This window comes from Stegostoma tigrinum, chromosome 2 (assembly GCF_030684315.1).
Source record: "Stegostoma tigrinum isolate sSteTig4 chromosome 2, sSteTig4.hap1, whole genome shotgun sequence".
In the NCBI taxonomy this organism is placed as follows: Eukaryota; Metazoa; Chordata; class Chondrichthyes; order Orectolobiformes; family Stegostomatidae; genus Stegostoma; species Stegostoma tigrinum.
In genome coordinates, this window is record NC_081355.1 from 11,369,851 (window position 1) to 11,395,814 (window position 25,964).

A 25,964-nucleotide genomic window follows, 5' to 3' on the forward strand; every position below is an offset into this window, starting at 1 on the left:
ATGATGATCATGTCAAATATCATTCATTGCTGGAAAACTATCATCTGGTTCAGTCAGAAATAGTAGGAACTGCAGGTGCTGGAGAATCTGAGATAACAAGGTGTAGAGCTGGATGAACACAGCAGGCCAAGCAGCATCTGAAGAGCAGGAAAGCTGACATTTCGGGTCTAGACACTGAAGAGGAGTCCAGGCCTGAAATGTTAGCCTTCCTGCTCTTCTGATGCTACTTGGCCTGCTGTGTTCATCCAGCTCTACACCTTGTTATCTGGTTCAGTCATGTCTTTTAGGGAAGTAACTCAACTATCTTTAGCTGATCTGGCTTACATGTTACTCTGAATGCAGAGCAATGTGGGAGGAATGGAATTGTGGGAGATATAGCAGTTTGGATCGGAAATTGGCTTGCTGAAAGGAGACAGAAGGTGGTAGTTGGTGGGAAATGTTCATCCTGGAGACCAGTTACTAGTGGTGTACTGCAAGGGTCGGTGTTGGGTCCACTGCTGTTTGTCATTTTTATAAATGACCTGGATGAGGGTGTAGAAGGATGGGTTAGTAAATTTGCAGATGACACTAAGGTCGGTGGAGTTGTGGAGAGTGACAAAGGATGCTACAGGTTGCAGAGAGGCATAGATAAGCTGCAGAGCTGGGCTGAGAGGTGACAAATGGAGTTTAATGCAGACAAGTGTGAGGTGATGCACTTTGGTAGGAGTAACCGGAAGGCAAAGTACAGGGCTAATGGTAAGATTCTTGATAGTGTAGATGAGCAGAGAGATCTCGGTGTCCATGCACACAGAACCTTGAAAGTTGCCACCCAGGTTGACAGGGCTGTTAAGAAGGCATACAGTGTTTTAGCTTTTATTAATAGAGGGATCGAGTTCTGGAACCAAGAGGTTATGGTGAAGCTGTACAAAACTCTGGTGCGGCCGCACTTGGAGTATTGTGTACAGTTCTGGTCACCGCATCATAAGGAGGATGTGGAAGCTTTGGAAAGGGTGCAGAGGAGATTTACTAGGATGTTGCCTGGTATGGAGGGAAGATCTTACGAGGAAAGGCTGAGGGATTTGAGGCTGTTTTCATTAGAGAGAAGAAGGTTGAGAGGTAACTGAAACATATAAAATAATCAGACGGTTAGATAGGGTGGATAGTGAGAGCCTTTTTCCTAGGATGGTGACGGCGAGCACGAGGGGGCATAGCTTTAAATTGAGGGGTGAAAGATATAGGACAGATGTCAGAGGTAGTTTCTTTACTCAGAGAGTAGTAAGGGAATGGAACGCTTTGCCTGCAACGGTAGTAGATTCGCCAACTTTAGGTACATTTAAGTCGTCATTGGACAAGCATATGGACGTACATGGAATAGTGTAGGTTAGATGGGCTTGAGATCGGTATGACAGGTCGGCACAACATCGAGGGCCGAAGGGCGTGTACTGTGCTGTAATGTTCTATATAACTCTTAACTGCCCTCTGACTTGGCTTAGCAAGCCACCCAGCTTTACAGCAATTAGAGAAGGACAACAGATTATACTTTTCACAACAGTGTTCATTATTAAATTATTTAATGAACACAGTGCCCATTACAGGAGCAACCACTACAATTTCTTCCTATTTAGTGGCCACTAAATCTACGCAGTCTCATGCTAGAGACACTATACATCTGTAAGGAATTAATTGACAGATAGTGATTTTAAGTTTACTTTGCTGCATGTTTAAAATTGTTCTCTCATCCTCAAAGTCTCTGTCATCACCGCCATTCCGATGCTTAAGCTGATGTGTTGCCACTCACTTTTCCCTGCTCCTCCAATCCCAGGTTTCTTCTCACTCACATTCATGAGTTTCAATTGAACTTATCAGCAATAAGCACTGGAGATATACCACCTGCGATGGGAAAAGAAATTTCTCACAAATTCTGTCGCTTCCACACACAGGAGTGTCTTCTTGCATTAGTTGTCCTATGATTGAACTTTCCTGGGCTTTTGAGTGTTTTTTTCCTCTACTGCTCCTATCTATCTTGTACTTCAAGCAAGACCCGATGGCAGTTATGAAAATCAGTTATCCAACATACTCTTTCAAGGCTGATATCAATGTATCCAATCAAGTTGGCAGTCTGTCACCAACTCTTAAGTAACACTGATCATAAGCCCTTCTAAATTCCAATCTCCAATATAAAGAACAACCCCATTAACTTATTTGATTGTATTTAGTGTACAAAGATATCTAAATTCTTTTGACACTCTAGAGCTCCTCAACTTGTGACATTTAAAAAAAAACTGGTATGTTTTTCTGGGGTCCACAACAGATGATCTCGCACTTTCCTGTGTTGAATTCCAAAGCTTCTCAATCAATTTATTCATGTCCCTTTGTGACTTCCTGCTTGCAATCTCACAAATTGTCATTAGCTAACATGAATCTGAAAAAAGGTCACTCAGTCCAAAACATTAACTCTGATTTCTCATCACAGACACTGCCAGGCTTGTTGAACTTTTCCAGCAATTTCTGTTTTAGTTTCTGAATTACAGCATCTGCAGTTCTTTCCATTTTTATGATGAATTTACAAATATCTACTTCTTCATCCAAAAGCTGCAGTCCTGGGTGACATTCTCATGATTTCTATTCCACATCCAATCCTGCATGAATAGCAATTTCATCCGATAAAGATCAAGTGTTGATTCCCATTGCAAATAGCATTAACTCTATCAGAGATAATAGGAACTGCAGATGTTGGAAAATCCGAGATAACAAGGTAGGAGCTGGACGAACACAGCAGGCCAAGCAGCATTTTAGGAGCAGGAAAGCTGATGGTTCGGGCCTGATAAAGGGTCTAGGCCCGAAACGTCAGTATTAACTCTATCCCTGATACCAGTCGCTCCCTCAGTTTGAAGCCAGCTATTCACAACCTCAGTAATCTTATTTGATCTGGAACCGATGAGACATACGCTCTCTATTACAAATCCCGACTTTAACTACCACATCATTGGCCCCTCAGGCCAACAGCTGTGCAAGAACATCCCACTCCATCCATATCTTGGGAACTTCCACAGATCAACTGTTCCCGTTTAACACCACTTTTAAATTTCAATTCATCCAAAAAGTCTGCTGCCTATACTCTACATCACACTGGGCCCTGTGGGCTATCATCGTCTTCCATGCCAATTTGCCCTGGTCCTGTAATATTTCTAATTTAAAATCTGAACATTCTTCAAATAATTTCAAGAGCTCACCTCTCTTCAAGACTAATCTTACCCAGTCCTATGAACATCCAATAATTCACTATTACTCCAATTCTGGCTTCTTATGCATCTTCCACTGACTATTCCTTTGCAGATCATGCTCCCACAGCTGTCTAGACCCAAAGCTCTGGAATTCCTTCAACAAATTTGTCTCCTCATCTCTCTCTCTCCTCTTTTACAAATCTACTAAACCTCTGCTTGAACCACTTCTTTTAAGATCAGTATGTCTTTGATTATTAGCTTCTGAGAAACACTTGGGGGTGTTGTCTGTATTAAAGGCACTATATCGAGATAGTAATGCTGTTCTTACTAAATTATACGACATGTTGTAGAATGACCAACCCATGGAAGTGGGTATACTTCCAGCCATAAATGTTGGCAATAAGAACATGCTCCTCTAACCACAGAAATTCCAGACATTAGTAGCTATCTAAAATATTGTTTAAAAACATTGTGTTAGTATCTAAAACGTACTAATAAGTTCGTAATATCTACTCACATTAATCTTCCCCAAAGTGGCGATAATTTTAACATTGGTAGTTGTTGCAAACTGACCTGGCGAGAGTGAAGTGAAATGTTTGGACATGTGATTTTTTTTTCATTTTTGACACACACACACACACACACACTGCATAAAGCTTGTGTGCTTAAGCAAGTGATGCATATTCTGAGTATGTAAACAAAGCATTAATTTTAAGGGCCCTGGGTTCAAATCCCACCTGCCACATATATGTGCAATAACATCTCTGAACAGCTTGATTAGAAAATACAATAAAGCACTAATTGTAAAATGCTCCCCAATCGTTTTACATATAAAAGCCTGTACAAGCACCAAAGCTGGTAGAGAAGGGCATCAGCTGAACACAGTCATTTTATCATGAAGCAAAGTATTAAAGTATTTAGTTTGAAGGTACCACCCTCTCTTTTGTGTTTTGAGTTTTGGTAACATCAGCAAAACAAAACGCTTCATAATTTTTTACTCCAGAATATTGTACTGGGAAAACAAACACTACATTTAAATGTTTGCAGTCCCAGCTATCATTTCACATTCAGAGAGATTTAGCCTCTTGAAAATCTAAACATAAAAGCCAAAAGTCCTAAATTTTTATCGCAAACTAGGTAATAACACTGTTGTCTATCTAGCTATTAGGAGTAAAACAAAAGCAAGCTACAATAATTACCTTCCAGATTGCTCTAAGAAAAATGTTTGGCCTCAACTTGATTTCTATATGAAAGTTAGGGAAGCAAATTCATTTCCTTGCACTCTGTATCACAGACCTAGAATTACAACATGCTGGGTCACCCAGAGCCTTTGCATTAGATATGATTAAGCATTTTAGAAAATCATTTAGATGAGTAGAAAGACACCCACAAGATGTGCATGTGAAAAACGCATTTATAAATATTTATATTTTAGAATAATACTGCAACCAGAAAGAAAGTCTGAACAGAATTATGGAATAGATGATTACCTCAATAAAGTCACAACATTAAATATTAGAGATTAAGTGTGGTAAGCAGATCAGGAGAATGATGATAAATAAGGACTATTCATTACATTCAGCAATTCAAAATTATTTTAAAATTGCAGAACCAACAAAATGTGTTCCTTTTCAAATGGTTCTCTAGTTTCAAATGTTACAAAATGTACAAATTTTACAGAGACAAGCATGGAGGTAAGGTGGCGAGACAAGCATGGAGTGAGATGGTGGAGCAGTGAGCCAAGTGCCAGAGCTGGGCAGTGAGCCAAATGCTAGAACAGAATGGATACCCAAACTCTCAGGGGGATGGTGAGCCAAGTGAGGTAATGAGTGGCACTGTGACAGCAATGATTACATCAACAGCACGCTGCTTGTGCCTATACCCTCAATTTCCTGCTCCAGGTACTCAATGATTCTAGCAGCACCGATATCCTGTCCTAGTGTAGTAGCAGGAGATACATGTACTCCCATTCCAAAAATAAGCAAATCCTTGAACTATTTGCATTGGTTTGACTCTGGAGTCTTATTATACTTGCCCCTGAAGCTAGATGTACTTCCAATTAAAACATCACGTGGAACAAACATATAATTGCTAGACTTTCAAGCGATCTCAAAAACAGATGTTATAAAAGGTCAAACTCCTGTCCTGCTGTTTTCTAATTTCAGCATGTTTCCTGGTGAGAATGCATTCTCCTGCCAAGCTTCTAAAAGGATAAAATGAAAGCAGCTAATGTAGTCAACCTGTATTACACAATGCTGTAAACAAAAAAAAACCCTATTTCAAAAGTCCAGTCTACAATAACTTCTGCTTAACATTTTACAGATCCAAGCAGGGAGGGAAGGTGATGAGCCATGCATGGATTGTGGTGGTGGAGCACAATCACCTGCAACTTTCTTTCAGCCCTAAACTGTTTCAGGAATCAGGTCTAAATTCCAAGTTTTATAATGAATTGTTATTAAAACAAGCAAAGAAAACTAGTCAATACTTACTCCATTCATATTTGTGATTTCATTGTTTTTCAACAGACTGGTATTTCACGTCATTTAAAGCTTGAATGAGGTCCAAACTTCACTAAGAAAAATCCATAATGAGAAGTGAATTACTTCCTCAGCTTGGAATTTGTTTTGCACTATTAATTTCAGAAAGTGCAAGTGGATAATGGCAAGACACTGGCAACACAGAATCTGACACATTATAAATCTGTTTTGTTGTTCACGTAAAGAGAGGAAAAAAAAGCAGACGAATAACAAAAGGCCTCCCCACCTATACTCTCTCCACCTATCTTCTTTTCTCTCCATCTTCGGTCCGCCTCCCCCTCTCTCCCTATTTATTCCAGAACCCTCACCGATGAAGGGTCTAGGCCCGAAACGTCAGCTTTTGTGCTCCTGAGATGCTGCTTGGCCTGCTGTGTTCATCCAGCCTCACATTTTGTTGTCTTGAATAACAAAAGGCACTAGGTGAACTGAAGTTCGAATTAGTATAGAAAGGAAAAGTATATTGGAGGTAAAAAAGACAGGAGGTGGTTTTCTGAATTTATGATAAAAGAAACTTCGAGGAACAATTTCCTGCCTAAAGAAGTGAGACTCTAGCCATAACGGGACTACAAATAAAAAGTGTTTCAGCTGACCTGGGCAAAAAAAATGGTTTCTATTGACCAGTCTACCTACTTTGACTCAAATTCACTATTTTTATTTCTGTTATTCCTCTGACTCTTTCTCTACCTTAAAATTCCATTACTTAAAGAGACAAGACAGTTGGACACATCATTCACCAAGATCCCAAAGATCCCATCAGCAACTCATATGGTCAGCAATTTACAGCATAACTTGTAGCATAATTCATTAGAGTGTTGAAAATTTAGCTTATTCCTTTATTTTCCTAGTTTAAGCTACAAAATAATTTAACTTAAACTACTGCTATTTCTTTACTTTTCTACTATTCTATTAAGCAATGCTTAACTTTTTAAACTCTAATTTTTCTTCTTACTTTGTACCTAAGCTTTTTTTGTATGTGGGTACCTTGGTACCCAAGATGGTCCCATGTGTAGCAACACACACTTTTCACTGTACTCCTGTACTTTGGTACATGTGACAATAGAATCTAAAAATCTAAATCTAGTAGGAAAGCAGAATCTAGGATTACTGATCAGGTATCTGGGATGGACACAATTCTGCAAATATGGCTATAATTATGCTGTTGACTAAAATTATCTGTGGGACAATCTACCCAATTTGAGTAACGCTTTGCGAGGAAACATCCACACGCCTATAGGGCTACGATTGCCTTGTTTCTGCTTCAATTTCTAGCCAATATTACACATCTGTTATTTCTTACTGACATCTTTTATAGCAGCGACGCGACCGTGATGATGTAAACAAGCTTCTGCAATGAATAGCAATCCACTCTGCATGGCTCCATTTATTAACCAATACGAAGGGTGCATGAAAGCAAAATATCCAAGGCCATGCTTCTACATGCTCTAGGTGGAAATACTTGATTCTTTTCCAGGACGTAAGCATCACCAGCAAGTGTAGTATTTATTATCCATCCTGACTTGCACTTGAGAAGTCGATGGACGCAACCGTTTCACAAACAAACAGAGAGTAGCAGTTTAATAAATATTAGAAGTTTGTGAATTCAATGAATTGTTAAAAATCAGACATGCTGATAAGGGATACGGACCAGAGGACAGGTGACAGGTTTCCATTCTGAAAGCAATATTGTCCAAAACACTCACTACACAGTGAATGGAACACACACACACACACACAGGAAATTGATGCTCTTCGTCGGGTGAGATATTTTACACAGATTGACATTAGCATCCTGTTGCAACCCATTCAAGTGAGGACATAGTCTCAGACTTTGATACAATCCAGGATCGTGTCAAAAGTTAATAGAAAATCATAGAATCCTTGACACTAAAGAAACTGTAACCTCACTTCAGTAAGGTACGTGGTGAAGATAGCACCATTGAAGAAAACGAAAGCATTCTGAAATATTTCCGTTGCTATAACTCAGCTGGATGCTGTCTCATGATTAATTGCTGCTGCTAAAAATAGTCTTTTGACAGAGCTGCTGTCACTGTGCAGTAGACTATAGCTCACTCTTTGTCCTGTCCCTCAAACTTTGTTCATCTCTAGGAGACTATTACAAGATTAAACAACAGGAACAAATTACATTTATAAAAGGTACAGTAACCCAATTTAGCTGTCGCAAAACAAGACATTTTTCTTCCTGGTCGCCACTCAACATTTACAATATCTATAATTAGTTCAGAAATGTGCAAATGCTTTCACACGAGCATTAAGATAATGTTCGTTTCCTGTGATACTAAATGGCATTCCAGTATAGAAGGTCAAACATGAGTTAATTAAGTGTCTTTCAGATTTGCCTCTCCTTGGTTCTCCCCATTCTTTAGATACATAGCTGGTGTTCAACCAGCAAATAATTAGTTATATACATAAAACAAAATAAGGATGGAAGGGACCAGAGTTCAATTCTAGCCTCAGGTGACTGTTTGTGTGGAGTTTGCACATTCTCCCCGTGTCTGCGTGGGTTTCCTCCGGGTGCTCTGGTTTCCTCCCAGAGTCCAAAGATGTGCAGGCTAGGTGGATTGGCCACGCTAAATTGCCCATAGTGTTCAGGGGTGTGTGGGTTATAGGGGGATGGATCTGGGTGGGATGCTGCAAGGGGCAGTGTGGACTTGTTGGGCCGAAGGGCCTGTTTCCATACTATAGTGAATCTAATCTAATCTAATCTAAAAAAGTTTTTAAATTGAAGCACAATTGATAGATAATGACACTAACACGTAATCCAAAAATCTGGTAAAATCCAGTAGTGTCAGTCCCAAAAGGTAGCAGATTTTGGGCACTGGGTTCCCAGGTCTTCTGCAGGAGCATTATAAAATAATTTATGTTACCAAGTAAGTCAAATAAAGAAATATTTGCTCTGGTGTCAAAGACCTTGGTCAAAGGGTTGGTTTTAAAGGACCCTTTTACAAGAGGAAAGCAAGATGAAACGGCCAGGAGGTGCAGGAAGGGTATTCCAGATCTTCAAGCCTAGGCAACTGAGGACCAGGAAGGTTGTGGGGTTGCAGAAAATTACAGAGAGGGGGCGTGGGGCAAATCTTGAGGGAAATTTGTAAAGAAGGATGAGAGTTTAAAAAAAAAATCAGTAACAGAGAATGGGACTTGGGTGAGTTAAGGCATGGACAGCAGAACTTCGAATGATGACACATTTAAGGATTCGCCTTAGCTTTGGGTATGTTCTGTACTGTGCAACCAATATGGTGATATGATCACAAGATTGGCAAGCATGTAATCCTTATTGGACAACACTGTCTTAAAGAATAATAGTGAAGTAGTGGGATTTAATAACAATCCAACTGTTCAAAATGATAATTATACTAATACTATACCAGCTTTCTTTTCTTAGTTTTGATCCCCCCAGATGAATTTAAATGCTCATACCAGTGGCATGCCAATTCATATTGTCTGGGTTTTTAGTTCAAACTGCTAGACCAATGTTATCAGTACAAAATACCTCCATAGCAATGCAAACATTTTATTTCAAAACGCAGAAAGCTAAGCTAAAAAAAAACAAACAAATTTTGCAAGGACTGGCAAAAAACCAGCTGGTTTATTAGACAGCCTTGACTGCCTGTCAATTTATTTACAAACAACCATTAGTCATTTTTTTTGTCATTGGCTTGTTCTCCAGCACAGTACATTAATTAAATTTCAGGAGAAACATTTGATTCGGTCTACTGAAATTCATCTACCGTTTTCTTTAATATTAAATGTTCTGCTCCAATTTGGTGCAAGGAACTATTTACCAATTTACTGTTACTTCAATAACATTTTAAAACTCCTTATTTCACTAATAACCATTTCTGTCATTGCCGTGTTTTCTGGCACAGTACGTTAACTAAATTTCATGAGGAGCACTTGATGTTCCCTGAAGTACAAGTACATCTGTATTCTTTAGTATTAGATCCCAATTTGGTGCAAGGATCCATTTACTGGTTTGCTATATTTCAAAATATTTGGACACTTCATTTCAAAAGTATCACCACCAAGCTTTCAATTAGTCCAAAACAAAAAAGGTACTGTGAACTGATTTTGTGGTTATGACAATGCTAATAGTTTGTCATATAATTTGAAGTCTGACTGGGCAATACAACAGTTAATATTATAACAGTGCATGCAAACTGTTATTATTAAAACATAAAAACTTACATTAAGACGTGGAGGTCTGTGGACAGAAACTGCTTGAACTGTGCAACATTTATATCACTAAATAGATACGCAGTATTGGTAATTCAGAATAAGTAACACCCACAGAGATGAAACAGTGAAGCATACATATTAAATACACAGAGCATTTGACAAACACTCTCTCTTTATGACACTTGTCTGCTGCAAGTTTCAAACATTATTGGTCTCAAGTCCAGTAGTCTGCTTTCAATCTACATGTCACACTCAATCATACAACAGGTATAAATAAGACAGTTTTCATTTGTTCCATCTCAAAAACAGGGAAGGGTGTGGGAATGATTTTGCAGGAGAATGCTGCTAAGCAAATAGTGCAATCTGTGTCCTGTCACTCCACAAACATTGCTACTATCCTCAAGACATAAATGTAAAGTAACAACATAAATGCAACAGTTTAGGGTGCTAATATCTCAGTAAAAACAATCCAAAATTGTATGGTGAAATTTGTTGTCTGCTGGGCAAGAAACATGTCTGCAGTCAAAAGCAAAGTGGGAATTCCTTATTCAGACAAAATTAGTTTTTCAACTTTTAATTCAGTTTTTTTAAATCAATTTGAGCAAACAATTCTTTTAGACATTATAAACAGTGCCTAATATCACATGTGTGGGTAGTACCATCAACATTTTGGACCAAAGTTTGCTGGCAAATTACAGTAAGACTAGTGCAGATTGAGTTATTTATTTACACAAAGCAGCAATTCTGGGGCAAAACTGATACCCTGGAATTACAGAAATTTGTGCCACCTCAGCTTTAGCTGCTGAAAAGAGTTCACCAATTTCTGAATCTGAAGGAATTGCTGCCTAGCACTATTTAAACAAAATACAACTAAATATCAGCTCTAACGTTCTGCAGCAAATGATGTACATGTCATTTTAATTAACTGACTTGTTTTACTTCAATGTCATGGAGGTAATAAGTCACCCCAGAGATGCCTGCACCATTACTAATGTGTGCAACAGTACTGACCTTCCAGAAGTTGAAATTATCAGTCTACTAGAAGAGCAACTTCCTCATTACAAGCTAAGAGCTGATACAGTTCACGGTTATGACCACGACGACTGGCTTCACACCCCTCATTTGTCCAGATGTTAATCTCGATTTCACCCATGAACAAATACAAGAGATGCTGAAATACATGCGTTAAGTACAATCTCAAAAGCATTATTAAACATCGAGTTGTCAAAGGTGAGTAAACAATTACAAATAAGGTGACCAGTTAACAACTGTGATACTTGAATGTGCATTTACAAGTGCAGTAGGCAGTTGAACATTTATTTCTCACTGGATACTATAGCTATGAATTCAGTGGGAATCATGAAGGACGTTACTGAGCTGCATGTTCATCACTGATTGACATCAATGGAAAAAAAAAACTGTTTAAGCATTCATTTTCCTGTAGAGATGCCCTGGAGCTGGGATAACTAACCTCCGAAGACTCCAACCATCTTCCTGTGTGCCAGATATAACTGTGACCAGTTTGGGTTCCACCAGGGCCACTCAGCTCCTAACATCACAGCCTTGGTTCAAACATGGGAAAAACAGCTGAATTCCAGAGGAGAGGTGAGAGGGACAGCCCTCTATTTCAAGACAGCATTAAACTAAGCGTGCAATCAAGGACAGCTAGCAAAACTGGAATCAAGGGGTATTAGGGAGCAAATTCTCTGCTGGTTGGAGTCAAACCTGGCACATAGGAAAATAATTGTGGTTGTTGGAAGTCAGTTACCTCAGCTCTAGAACATCTCTGCAGGAGGTTTTCAGGGACAGTGTCTTAGGCTCAACCATCTTCAGCTGCGTCAATGACCTTCCCTCCACTATAATGTCAGGAGTCAGGATTTTTACTGATGATTGCACAATGGTCAGCACCATTCGTGAATCTTCAGATACTGAAGCAGCTATGCTCAAATGAGCATAGATGAGCACACAGACATCTGGGAGAGAGGGTCGTTTTTGGGACTGGAGGCCTGGGTCAGCGGTGTTCCACAGAGATCTGGGTCCAGTTTCATTTGTCATACAAATAAACTACTTGGATGAGAATGTAGCAGGCACTGTTAGTAAAATTGGTAGTATAGTGGACAATGAAGAAGGTTGTCTAAGTTTACCACTACATCTTGATCAATTGGGTCAATGGCTGAGAAGGACAGATGGAGCTTAAGTTGGAGAAATGAGGTACTGCATTTTGATAAAACAAACAAGGTCCAGACTTGTACAATTAATGGTAGGGCCCCAAGTAGTGTTGTAGAACGGAGATCTAGAGATTAGCGAGTTTTGAGAAGATTTGTAGCTCAGGTTGAGGTTCTGAATGTGAATTTGCTCGCTGAGCTGGAAGGTTAGTTTTCAGACGTTTTGTCACCATTCTAGGTAACATCATCAGTGAGCCTCCGACGAATCCAGGAGATCTGGAGGTTCAGATACATAATTCTTTGAAATTTGTGTCACATGTAGACAGGCTGGTTAAGAAGGTATTTAGCTTGCTTGTCTTCACTACTCAGACCATTGAGTTGGAAGTTGGAATGTCATGTTGACGTTGTACAGGATGTTGGTGAGGCTTCTTCTGGATAACTGTGTGCAGTTCTGGTCATCCTTCTATAGGAAGGATATTATTAAATTGGAGAGGGTTCAGAAAAGATGTACGAGAATGTTGCTGGGAATGGAGGGTTTGAATTATAAAAATAGTCTGGGACATTTTCACTGGATCGTACAAGGTTGAGGGGTGTCCTATACAGAGGTTTATAAAAATCCCAAGGGGTTTAGATAAGGTAAATAGCCACATTCTATTCCCTATGGTGGAGGAGTTCAAAACTAGGGGGCATATTTATATGGTGAGAGGAGAGGTTTTTTTAAAAGAAGTTCTCAGGGACGATTTTTTTTTTTTTTTTTACACACGGTGGTTCATGTGTGGAATGAATTACCGGAGGAAATGGTGGATGCAGATACAGTTACAACATTTTAAAAGACATTTGGATAAGTACATTAATAAGCATGAGACGTATGGGCCAAATGCACACAATTGTTTAGTTTAGTTTGGGAACATGGTCAGCAGGGACTAGATGGACCAAAGGGTTTGTTTCCATGCTGTATGACTCCATGAACACGAATTTTAATTCTAATTTTTCCTTTGTATCTTTTTTCTGTCTCTAACAGATTTTATTTTACCCATCCTTCAGCTTCAAAAGCTTTCCACTTCAAAATAACCGAAATGCAAGTTGATAAACAGGAACCTGGGATCTTGCTGAATGATAGTCCAACACTATGTATTTAATCAATTCAATTCAATGATAGATAAAGAAATATGGTTACTATTGAGAGAAACATGAAGTGAGAGTGTGAAATTGAGTACAGAATTCAATGGCAACCACAGTTTTTATTTTCAGTGATAATTGGAACTGCAGATGATGGAGAATCCGAGATAACAAAGTGTGGAGCTGGATGAACACAGCAGGCCAAGCAGCAACAGAGGAGCATAAAAGCTGACGTTTTGGGCCTAGACCCTTCAATCGGGTCTAGGCATGAAACGTCAGCTTTTGTGCTCCTAAGATGCTGCTTGGCCTGCTATGTTCATCCAGCTCCACACTTTGTTATCACAGTTTTTATTTTGACCTCTTTAGTCTAAGTTGTCAGAAGTCATTTTTTGCAGGAATTCTGCTACCTAAGATTCATAAACTGGGTACGGACTCAAGAATTAACCCTCGGACCTTCCTTGTCTGCATGATTCAACACCACAATGCATTTATTCATTGAGATACATGGGAACATACACAGACAGGAAAAGAGATTAAAAAGCAGAAATGTAAAATATTACTTTAATAACCTACCACAAATGGACTGCAGAAGTTGAAGGTTGCAGATCACCACCAACTTCAAGTGCATCTCAGGGTGGGCAATAAATATTGGCCCAGACAACTATACCCACATCTTATGGTTGAATAGGGGGGAAAAAAAATTCTGAAGTATTATGATGACTACATTTTTACCTAAAACCAGATCAACCAAAATAGCACTTGAACATTGTATCAGAGATAATGGGAACTGCAAATGCTGGAGAATCCAAGATAATGAAGTGTGGAGCTGGATGAACACAGCAGGCCAAGCAGCTTCTCAGGAGCACAAAAGCTGACGTTTGGGGCCTAGACCCTTCATCAGAGAGGGGGATGGGGAGAGGGAACTGGAATAAATAGGGAGAGAGGGGGAGGCGGACCGAAGATGGAGAGAAAAGATGATAGGTGGAGAGGGGAGGTAGGGAGGGGATAGGTCAGTCCAGGGAAGACTGCCGGGTCAAGGAGGTGGGTTGAGGTTAGTAGGTAGGAAATGGAGGTGCGGCTTGAGGTGGGAGGAAGGGATGGGTGAGAGGAAGAACAGGTTAGGGAGGCGGAGGCAGGCTGGGCTGGTTTTGGGATACGGTGGGGGAAGGGGAGATTTTGAAGTTGGTGAAGTCCACATTGATACCATTGGGCCGCAGGGCCTCCTGCAGTGCCACAACGACGCCACCCAAAGGTTGCAGGAACAGCAACTCCTATTCTGCTTGGGAACCCTGCAGCCCAATTCCCCCACCGCATCCCAAAACCAGCCCAGTTCGTCCCCTCCCACAACTGCATCCCAAAACCTGCTCAGCCTGCCTCCGCCTCCCTAACCTGTTCTTCATCTCACCCATCCCTTCCTCCCAACTCAAGCCGCACCTCCATTTCCCACCTACTCACCTCATCCCACCTTCTTGACCCGTCCATCTTCCCTGGACTGACCTATCCCCTCCCTACCTCCCCCACCTATACTCTCCTCTCCACCTATCTTCTCCTCTATCCATCTTTGGTCTGCCTCCCCCTCTCTCCCTATTTATTCCAGAACCCTCTCCCCATCCCCCTCTCTGATGAAAGGTCTAGGCCCGAAACGTCAGCTTTCGTGCTCCCGAGATGCTGCTTGGCCTGCTGTGTTCATCCAGCTTCACACTTTATTATCTACCACTTGAACATTGTTGGGTTAATGCATGCACAACACAATTTATATATTCATACACATTCTTTACTGAACATACTGATTTTCTCTGATGTGGTGAAGTACAAGTATTTTTGGTTTGTGAGCTATCAGTCCACAGTGACAAAGGAGACATTACGAGCCAGCTCCATAAGATATTCTTGTCAGTGAATTTCCCCTTGGTTAAAACCTCCCACAAGAGCTGAAAATGCACTGCAGTCCCAATAGTAATCTGATATAAAAATCTTCACTTCTCAAATTACCATAATCAATTTGCAACTTCTTCAATCTGTATTATCAGTTCAAATGCACTTCGAAGACATGTTTTAAGTTGCAATTCAACTGTGACATCTTATAAGATCTCAAGGAAAAGAACAGAGGTAAGCTGTTTGGTCCATCTAACCCGCTTCTCTATTGAATAAGATCATGGCCATTCTCAGTGTGGCCCAAACCTTAGTTTTGTGCTTGCTCAGCCATAGCATGTAACAGCCCTAGAGATCAAAAAATATGCTTGTTTTTAGGCTTGAATATATTCAACACCCTAATCTCCACTACTCTCTGACAAAGGTTAGCATAGGTGGCTGGATGATTCATTTGCAATGCACAGCATGGGTTCAATTACTGTATTTACTGTGGTTACTATTAAGGTCTTGCCCCAGCACTTACCTGAGAGGCAGTAACCCTCAGGTTAAATCACCAGTCACCTCTCTCTGATCCAAGAACAGTCCTCTGGGGTAATGGTGACTTTACTGTATCATAATTATCATACCTATTTGGCTTAAAACAACAATTTTCCTTTTCCTTGAGGTGGCAAGGCGGGTGGCCAGAATGTCAAATAATTGGGGAGGTTGAGCCTGGAGAGAGAACTCACCCACATCTGACCAGATGTGCCATTAAGTGCGGGGTTAGAAGCTCTAGTGGGATTTCCGAAGGCCCTTAAGTGGTCAATTAACAATTACTTAAGGACCTCAGATCACCATCACTTCGATTGTCTGTCTTCCCAAAACAAAGAGGTGGCAAGTTTCCCAATTGGTAAATCAGATTGGTCTGCCTGTCAAGTTAGGAGTATTTTCCTAATTTGTCCCATTTCTGACAAGATATGTCTGTGAGCAGCTGCGAAGGCTGCCTGTCTGCTCTTAGCAAATTAGGTCAGTCTGCCAAACTTTACCAATGGTGGAATTGGCAAGTTAGTTCCCTTTGAATAAGATCTCAAACTATAAATTGGGGAATCGCAACCAATGTCCTGCAATCATCTTGAAGCTCAACTGCAAAACCATCAGTGACAAAAGATGAATCAAAAAGTTCCTATGCTACTTAAAATAAAAACTTTTAGGAGTAGAATCCCTCAAATTTGAATCTATCATCCATTGTAATCCACAATTTATGACTTAATAACAGAATTGTAACAACTGAATGTAAACATGTAGTTTTGTTATTTGCAATACAATTGTTCAGAAATAATCCAATGCACACCATCCTCAGATTTGTTCAGCAAATTATTCCCAACGTTTATGATATTGGTGTGGAGCTTTCAACATTCAAACATGTTCCCAAGACAGTGAAAAACACATATGATATACTTGTGTCTGCCAGTAGCAAGTTTTTAAAAATACATTTTTCTGAAATCTATCTATTCCACTTATTTCAAAGTTAGGTGATTCGCACTTTTTTTTTGCGCTGCAGTTTCAATTACATTTAATGCAGTTTAACTGTGGTGGATAATAATTTTAATTCTTCTCTTTGCAAAAAAATGAAATGGGAGATTCCATACAGAAATGTCAAAAACCACCAAGTGGAATATGGAAACTTTGTTCAAGTATAAATGGAGAACACTTGTTAATATAATAATATCAGGTTACTTTGTGCAGTGGTTCCCAAACTACTTTGGTTGAAACACCTTTAGAAATTGATAAGCAATCGAGGACCCCCAGCTAAATTACTACTTTCAAACCAGGTGTAATCTCTCCTGAATCCAGGGAATCCAGCTAAATTATTTTCATATCATGAGTTTATAATGGTCATTAAAATGTGTTTTACCAACACTTTTAAAGAAAACCACAGATATTTTAAGTAAGATGGGTGTACCAGCTTCTCATTGCAGTAAGGCCACCCTTGGCAGGAACACGGAGGGAGCAGTAGCATAACATGGAGAAAATATGAGAGAAGCAGTGGACAGCAAGAGAAAGGTAGAAGCAGACAGTGGTAACAACTGCAGCCCTGGATGAAGGAAGAGCAGTCCACACAGCTCTGTTTGAAATTAGATGTTTGAATGAAATCCTGTCTCTTTCTTCTAAACTTCAGCAACTATAGATGTAGTCATTTGACAATCCTGCTACCCATTGTTTGACAAATTAGGCTAAGGAACTTTTGCTGCACTCTTTCTTTGATAAGAAATCATTTTTTAGGTAAAGAGATCAGGCGTGGCCTTACATTATTCCACTAAGACATCTTTGACCCTCGGGAAGATGGACAGGTCAAGAGGGCGGGATGAGGTTAGTAGGTAGGAAATGGAGGTGTGGCTTGAGGTGGGAGGAGAGGGTAGGTGAGAGGAAGAACAGGTTAGGCAGACAGGGACGAGCTGGGCTGGTTTGGGGATGCAGTGGGGGGAGGGGAGATTTTGAAGCTTGTGAAGTCCACATTGATACCATTGGGCTGCAGGGTTCCCAAGTGGAATAGAGTTGCTGATCCTGCAACCAACGGGTGGCATCATTATGGCCCTGCAGGAGCCCAGGACAGACATGTTATCTAAGGAATGGGAGGGGGAGTTGAAATGGTTCGTGACTGGGAGGTGCAGTTGTTTATTGCGAACCGGGCATGGGTGTTCTGCAAAGTGGTCCCCAAGCCTTCGCTTGGTTTCCCCGATGTAGAGGAAAGTGGATGCAGTATACCACATTGGTGGGTGTGCATGTGAACATCTGTTCGATATGGAAAATCATCGTGGGGCCTGGGATGGGGCGAGGGAGGTGGTCTGGGGGCAAGCGTAGCACTTCCTGCTGTTGCAGGGAATAGTGCCGGGTGTGATGGGGTTGGAGGGGAGTGTGGAGCGGATAAGGGAGTCGTGGAGAGAGTGGTCTCTCCGGAAGGCAGACAAGGGTGGGGTTGGAAAGAAGTCTTTAGTGGTGCAGTCAGATTGTAGATGGCAGAGGTGTTGGAGGATGATGCATTGTATCCAGAGGTTGGTGGGGTGGTATGTGAGGACTAGGGGGAATTCTCTTTTGGCGGTTATTGCGGGGGTGGGGTGTGAGGGATGAGGTGCGGGAAATGTGGGAGACACAGTCGAGGGCGTTCTCAAATGACTGCAGGGGTGGGGAAGCGGTGCAGTTGCAGTCCTTGAAGAACGAGGACATCTGGGATGTATGGAAGTGGAATGCCTCATCCTGGGAGCAGATGTGGCGGAGGCAAAGGAATTGGGAATAGGGGATGGAATTTTTGCAAAGAGTTGGGTGGGAGGAGGTGTATTCCAGGTAGCTGTGGGAGTCGGTGGGCTTGAAATGGACATCGGTTTCTAGGTGGTTGCCTGAGATGGAGACAGAAAAGGTCCGGAAAGGTGAGGGATGTGTTGGAGATGGCCCAGATGAACTTAAGGTTGGGGTGGAAGGTGTTGGTGAATTGGATGAACTGTTTGAGCTCCTCATGGGAGCAAGAGGCGACGCCGATACAGGCCCACCATTGGTAATTTCCTTTGGCAGATGTTGAGCAGCTTCAACAGATCGAGAATAGACTCTGCAGAGTCACAATAAAAAAAAGTTAGGCTGCACAAATCTATAATACACAAAAACAGAAATCATATTGGTTCGGAACACAGCTGGATTGGTGATTCAACTCGTCATTAAATCATTTCAATGTTTATCTATCAAGGGAATACAATTCTACATCGTGCATAGCTAATCAAGTACATTAAAGGAAAATGGATCAAAACAAGACTAGCAATCAAAGTCAAAATAAACTCAGCAATGATCACTGCATGATCCAAGCAGCATGTGACAATTTAGGAGAACACATCTGTCAAGTCATTCAGAACCACCACAAAGATCCATTTGAAATGCCGAGTTAGAATGTCTTTGCAGGGAAAGCACTAGAGTGTATGTTAAATGACACTCTTGCTTGCTTAATGTTGCTGCTACCACGTTGGTTCAATTAAAGTTCTGGCATTTGGACGATCAAATGACTTCTGTATGCTAATGAGTTTTACCTTAAGCTTTATCCTTCTCCGGATACTTGTAGCCTGTCATTTCTAATTTGTCCTGTGGACATTTGAAATCTTCCAATCAAACATGTATCTGACCTTCAATTCCTACATCATGGTCATAACCTGCTCTAAGAATTGCATGATTTGGTAGAGACAATTTTCCTCTAGCAAGCAAACCCCAATGAGAAGCAAAATCTGACTTGCAATGAGGAAGATTCCCGTTGTGGCTGGTATTTTCCCAAAAACACTGGGTAGTTATATATTACTAACTGTGTTAATGATACTTAGCTGCACACAGAATGTGAATGACCATACAACACAGCTACAGGGGCTCTTGTGACATAGTGGTAATTTACTTACCTCTGAGTCAGGAGGTCTGGACTCAAGTCACACTTCCTTCAAAGCTGATAATAGAATCTCTACTGACTGGTTAGAAAATATCCACAACACAAAGACATACTTTCATAAATCCTAAATCTACACCACTCACATTGGAACTTGAAACTATTTATTGTACCTAAGCATTGTGATAATGATATCACTTCAATACCTTTTATAGGTTTCATTAAAATGTTCCTCTGAAGAAAACACTCTTCTGTTTATGACTTAAAGTATAAGAAAACACAAGGTACACCACAAAAAAATTACAAACTTAACATTTGCGATTAAATTAAAATTTTCTCTTCCAAAAATGGTAAGTTTCCAATGGAGAGCCATTAAAGAAATGTAATTCAAAACTTAGAAGTTTGTTAGTATTCACCAATGCTTGTTTGGATTGTGCAACTACACTAATAGAGTCAGTCAAACAGCACAGACCAGACCCTTCCGTGCAACCAGTCCACACTAACCATAATCCCACACTAAACCAATCCCAGCTACCTGTGTTTGGTCCATATACCTCCAAACATTTCTTATTTATGTACTTATTCAAACGTCTTTTAAATGTTGTAACTGCATCCGCACGCAACACTTCCTCTGAAAGTTCATTCCACACAAACCACTCTAAAGAATTGTCCCTCATGTCTTTAAATTTTTCTCACCTGATCTTAATATGTCTCCAGGTTTTGAAATCCCCGACCCTAGGGAAAAGACATCTGCCATTTACCTATTCTATACCCTTCATGGTGATTTTATAAGCTTCTATGTGGTCACCTGTCAACCTGCTCCACTCCAGTCAGAAGAGTCCCAGCCTATGTAGCCTCTCCTTATAAATCAAACTCTCCATTCCCGGCAACATCCTGGGAAATCTCTATTGAACCCTCTCCACCTTCTTCCAAAAGGCAGAGAGGACATCTTCACAGTAAAGTTCCACAAGTGAGGTCATTGTCATTTTCTTCTTGTAGTTCAACCATTTGAGGTTGAAAAGGTTTTCCATCCTTCCTATAGACAATAGCCACCTCACTGTTCTTGACAAGATGAAAAACAATGGCAGTGACACATCTGATTGACCGCTGTCTTGACCTCGAAAGATTCCATCATATTACCATCTTTGAGAACCATTACCGACACCTTATCATATAGGAGATGCAGGATGTCAATGAATCTTATTGGACAGCCAAGCTTTGACAGGATTTTCCACAGAATTACTTAAAAGCTTTGGTCAAGTCAAAGAAGAAAATGTAAGGCGGTCGTTGTTCCTGGTATTTTGGAGTTGCCGAATAGTGAAAATCATGTTTATAGTTCCATGACAAAAGTAGAAATTGCTGGAAACGCTCAACAGGTCTGGCAGCATCTGTGGAGAGAAAGCAAAGTTTTGGGTCCAGTAACACTTTTCAGAATGCTTTTTTCCAGTAATTTCTGTTTGTGTTTCTGATTTCCAGCATCTGCAGTTCTTTGGGTTCTTTTATTCCACAGTGTGCCTTCTGACTAAACTATGGAGATGTCTTTCGGGAAGAATTTCCTCCGAGACTGTGAAGACAGCATCTACTGAGGATTCGAGTGATAATTTTCCCAGTGTTGGAGAACAGAAAGATTTCCTGGTTGTTCCCACCATGCACTTTGTCTCCTTTCTTAAAGACAGAGGTGATAACAGTATCCCTGCGATCACCTGGGACAACTTCTTGGTCCCAGATTTTCGGGAACGCTTGGAGATGAGGTAAGCTCTGCTCGTCGAAGTTTGAAAATCTTCACTGGAATCCTCTTTATCTCTGCAGTATTTCCATTCTTCATGTGTCTAATGGAGGCTTCAACTTCTGCAACACTAGATGGGAGTTCAAGATTATATTGGAGGTAAAGTTGGGGGATTTCCTCAAACACATCCTTGTCAACAACTGTATTGCAGTTAGCAGTTTTTTGAAATGTTCTCTCCATGGAGGCTGATATTTTCCTGTTTCTCAAAAGGGTGATGTCCTTCCTGTGCAATGGTTTGACACCAATGGTTTTGGGTCCATATAATTGCCTGGGTTAATACTAAAGGAATGCCCAGATATCATGCTTGTCAGCAAACAGTTGCAGCTCCTTAGCTTTCTCAGTTCACATTTCTAAAATAGCACATCCTGTGGGGAAATAAGGTATCACTGAAAGCAGTTTAGACATAGTCACAGAGCCATACAGCACAGAAACACAGCCTTTGGTCCAACCAGTCTATGCTGACCACAATCCCAGACTAAGCTAGTCCCACCTGCCTACACTTGCTATAACCCTCCAAACTTTTCCTATTCACGAACTTATCCAAGCATCTTAAGCGGTTTAACAGTGCCTGCATCAACCACTTTCTCAGGAAGTCCATTCCACACACAAACCACCCTCTGTGTAAAACATTTGCCTCTCGTATCTTTAAATCTCTCTCCTCTCATCTTAATAACATACCCCCAAGTCTTGAAATCCCCCATCCTAGGGAAAAGATGACTACTATTAATCCCATCTATAACGCACATGATTTTATAACCTCTAAGGTCAGGTCTCAATGTCCTACGTTCCAGTGAGAAAAGTCCCAGCCTATCCAGCCTTTTTTTTAAAATAACTCAAAACTTCTTCCATACCTGGCAACATCCTGGTAAATCTCTTGTGCCCTCTCTGGCTTAATAATATCCATCCTATCAACAGGGTGACCAGAACTGGATGCAGTTATCAATGTCCTCTACAACTAAACATGACTTGCCAACTCCTTTAGTCAAAGGACTGAGCAAAGTAGGCAAGAATGCTAAATGCCTTTTAACCACCTTATCTATGTCTGGTACAAACTTCAGAAGAATTATGTACTATAACTCTTATAGCTACCTGTTCTACAACACTGCTCAACAACCATTAATTGTAAAAGCCCTATTCTTGTTTGGATAAATGTAAGGTATTACATTTTGGCACAAATTGAACTCCATCTGCCATTATTCAGCCCACTGACCCATTTGATCAAGATCCCACTGTCATCTTAGAAAACCTTCTTCATTGTCAACTCTACCACCAATTTTGGTGTCGTCCACAAATTTACTAACCATGCCTTCTATACATTCATTCAAACCATTTATATAAATACAAACAAAAGAGAACCCAGAACTGATCCCTGTGGAACACTGCTGGTGACAGGCCTCCAATCCAAAAAGCAACCTTTCACCACCAGTCTCCTGCCATTAAACCAGTTATGTAACCAAATGGGAAGCTCACCCTGAATCCCATGCAACCTAACTGGACTAATTAATCTACCATGCAGAACTTTGTCAAAGGCTTTACTAAAGTCTGAGTAAACAACATCTAATGTTCTGCCCTTAATCTTTTTGGTAGCTTTCTCAAAAACTTAATCAAGTTTTTAAGGAAACCATTTGCCTCGCACAAAACCACACTGAATATCCCTAATCAAGTTTTGTCTCTCTAAATATTCACAAATCCTATCTTTTAGGATCACCTCCAACAATTTACCCACAGACTCACAGGTCTGTATAGTTCCCTAGTTCTCTTTACAACGCTTCTTAAACAAAGGTAGAACATTAGCCACCCTCCGATCATCAGGCACCTCACGTAGTTACAGGTATTTCTGTAAAGAGCACCACAATGTCCTCCCTTAATTCCCACAAAGTTCTGGGATACATTAGAACAGTTTCCAGTTTAATCCGCAGTTATATTCTCTAAGGCCTCCAGAATTTCCTTGTCTGTAACGTGAACCATTTTCCAAACATCAACATTTATTTATCTGAGATCTCTCACCTCCATTTAGAGCATAGAACATAGAACATTACAGCACAGTACAGGCCCTTCGGCCCTCAATGTTGTGCCGACCGGTCATACTGATCTCAAGCCCATCTAACCTACACTATTCCATGTACGTCCATATGCTTGTCCAATGACGACTTAAATGTACCTAAAGTTGGCGAATCTACTACTGTTGCAGGCAAAGCGTTCCATTCCCTTACTACTCTGAGTAAAGAAACTACCTCTGACATCTGTCCTATATCTTTCACCCCTCAATTTAAAGTTATGCCCCCTCGTGCTCGCCATCACCATCCTAGGAAAAAGGCTTTCCCTATCCACACTATCTAACCCTCTGATTATTTTATATGTTTCAATTAAGTCAACTCTCAACCTCCTTCTCTCTAATGAAAACAGCCTCAAGTCCCTCAGCCTTTCCTCGTAAGACTTTCCCTCCGTACCAGGCAACATCCTAGTAAATCTCCTCTGCACCCTTTCCAAAGCTTCCACATCCTTCTTATAATGCGGTGACCAGAACTGTACACAATACTCCAAGTGTGGCCGCACCAGAGTTTTGTACAGCTTCACCATAACCTCTTGGTTCCGGAACTCGATCCCTCTATTAATAAAAGCTAAAGCACTATGCCTTCTTAACAGCCCTGTCAATTAGCCCTGTACTTTGCCTTCTGGTTACTCCTACCAAAGTACATCACCTCACACTTGTCTGCATTAAACTCCATTTGCCACCTCTCAGCCCAGCTCTGTAGCTTATCTATGTCTCTCTGCAACCTACAGCATCCTTCGTCACTATCCACAACTCCACCGACCTTAGTGTTGTCTGCAAATATACTAATCCATCCTTCTACGCCCTCATCCAGGTCATTTATAAAAATGACAAACTGCAGTGGACCTAACACCGACCCTTGCGGTACACCACTAGTAACTTCCTCCACAGTAAAAACTGAGAATCAGTTCATTTAATATCTCTGCCATCTCCTGCTGTCTATATCTAATATAAGATTTTCTTTTATTTTTTTCTTGCATTTTTAACTGTAATGTGCAAATGCAAAAAGTTGCTGAAAATTTTATACAGCAATGTAGAGCAAGTCTGGCTTCAAAGTAACCAAAGTAATGGCACTGAAACAGGAGCCGGGAATGCAAGCTTAAAAAACAAAATGACATTGAATGTGCAAAGTAGTCCTTGTAGTGGCTGTGATATTGTCAGAAGGGTCTTCAGAAATGATTACAGATGAGCTCAATTCGAAGAGATTCTCCAGAAATAGCACTGACCATCTCACTTTCAAAACTCAATTGCATGAAGGGAGATTGAAAACAGGTGGATTTCATTGAGAAAGTAATCCTTATATAATGAAAGAAAATAGAACAATTGTTTCAACAGGAATAATAGTACATTGGAAATATGCCATTTAGCCCTTCACACTTGCCTTGTCATTCTGACGGATCATCTCAGGTCTGTTCTAGTCCTCAACTCTTCTTCCATGCAGCTCCTCATGGCCCTCAGTTCCTGGATATTTCAATAATCTATTTTTAAATACTCTCAGTGATCTAGCCATTACTTTCTAAGGCAGAGAATTCCAACATTAATCACCTTCTGGGAGAAAAAATTTCTTCATATCTCGGTTTTAAATGAATGTCTCCTTATTCTATTACTATATCCCTAACTCAAGATTCCTCTTTAACAACTTCTCAAAATCTATCCTATCAAGCTCCCAGGGAATCTGTGTTTCAATACTAAATCCTCATTTTTCTAAATTACAATGAATAAAGGTCTATCCTGTTTTGCTGTCCATGATAAGTCAACCACTTCATCCCAGAACTCAGCCTAGTGAATCTCTTTTGAACTGCCTCCAATGCCAGTATATCCTTTCTTAAATTTGAGCACCTAAACGAGACGAGAGACTCTAGGTGTGGCCTCGCCCATACTCTGTAACATTGTAATAAGGCTTCCCACTTTTAAACTGCACCCGTGGAATAAAGGCCAAAGTTAATTTTCCTCGCTAATCACTTACTGCCCCTGAATGCTTTTTGTGTTTCAAGCATAAGAATACCCAGCTACCTCTGCACTGCAATTTTTTGGAGTCCATCTCTATTTAAATAATAGTCTACCTTTTGGTTCTTCCCAACAAAGTGCATGGCCTCACATTTGCATCCATTATACTCCATCTGCCAGGTTTTTGCCAACTCATTCAAACCTACCTTTGTTTCTTTACAGATTCCTTATGCCCCCATTATCACATGTCCTCCCCCATATTTTTGTATTGTTGCCAAATGTAGATACAAGACATTCATGCTGATAGTAAATAATTGAGGACCTAATATCCTTGTAGATTGTTGTAACAATAATCTAGTTACGTCTTTCCAACTTGAAAAAAAACTGACTGACCCGACTCACTGTCTTCTGTGTGTTATTCTACTCAATCCATGTTAATACATTACCCCAATATCGTAAGCTCCTATCTTGTGCAATAACTGTTAATGTGGCACATTATGAATTGCCTTACACAAATTCAAATTCACCACATCCACCACTTTTCTTTTAATCAACTGTGCTTGTTTTACCCTCAAAGAGTTTGAACAAGTTTGTCAAACATGATTTCCCTTACACAAAACCATGGTGACTGTTTGATTGCTTCAAGCTTTTCTAAACACCCTGTTATATCCTCCTTAACAATGCCATCTAGCATTTTTCCA

The 25,964-nt window shown here is 40.5% G+C and overlaps 1 protein-coding gene across 16 annotated transcripts in view; it reads right to left on the minus strand.

Annotated features, from left to right (window-relative positions):
* fars2 (phenylalanyl-tRNA synthetase 2, mitochondrial) overlaps window positions 1-25,964 on the minus strand; it is a 380,692-nt gene that overhangs the window by 311,076 nt on the left and 43,652 nt on the right. For 5 of the 16 annotated variants that reach the window (XM_059652273.1, XM_059652258.1, XM_059652268.1 and 2 more), the window contains 2 exons: window positions 5,693-5,774; window positions 3,721-3,776 (listed from right to left, as the gene is read on the minus strand). The exons of 6 other annotated variants lie outside the window; for them this stretch is intronic. Coding sequence is in view for 4 of the 10 variants with exons in the window: in XM_048520868.2 (XP_048376825.1) it covers window positions 5,693-5,701 (9 nt within the window). In the remaining 6 variants the exon portion in view is untranslated. The remainder of the gene's footprint in view (window positions 1-3,720; window positions 3,777-5,692; window positions 5,775-25,964) is intronic. 5 more of the 16 variants (XM_048520868.2, XM_048520843.2, XM_059652262.1 and 2 more) reach the window with 1 other exon arrangement.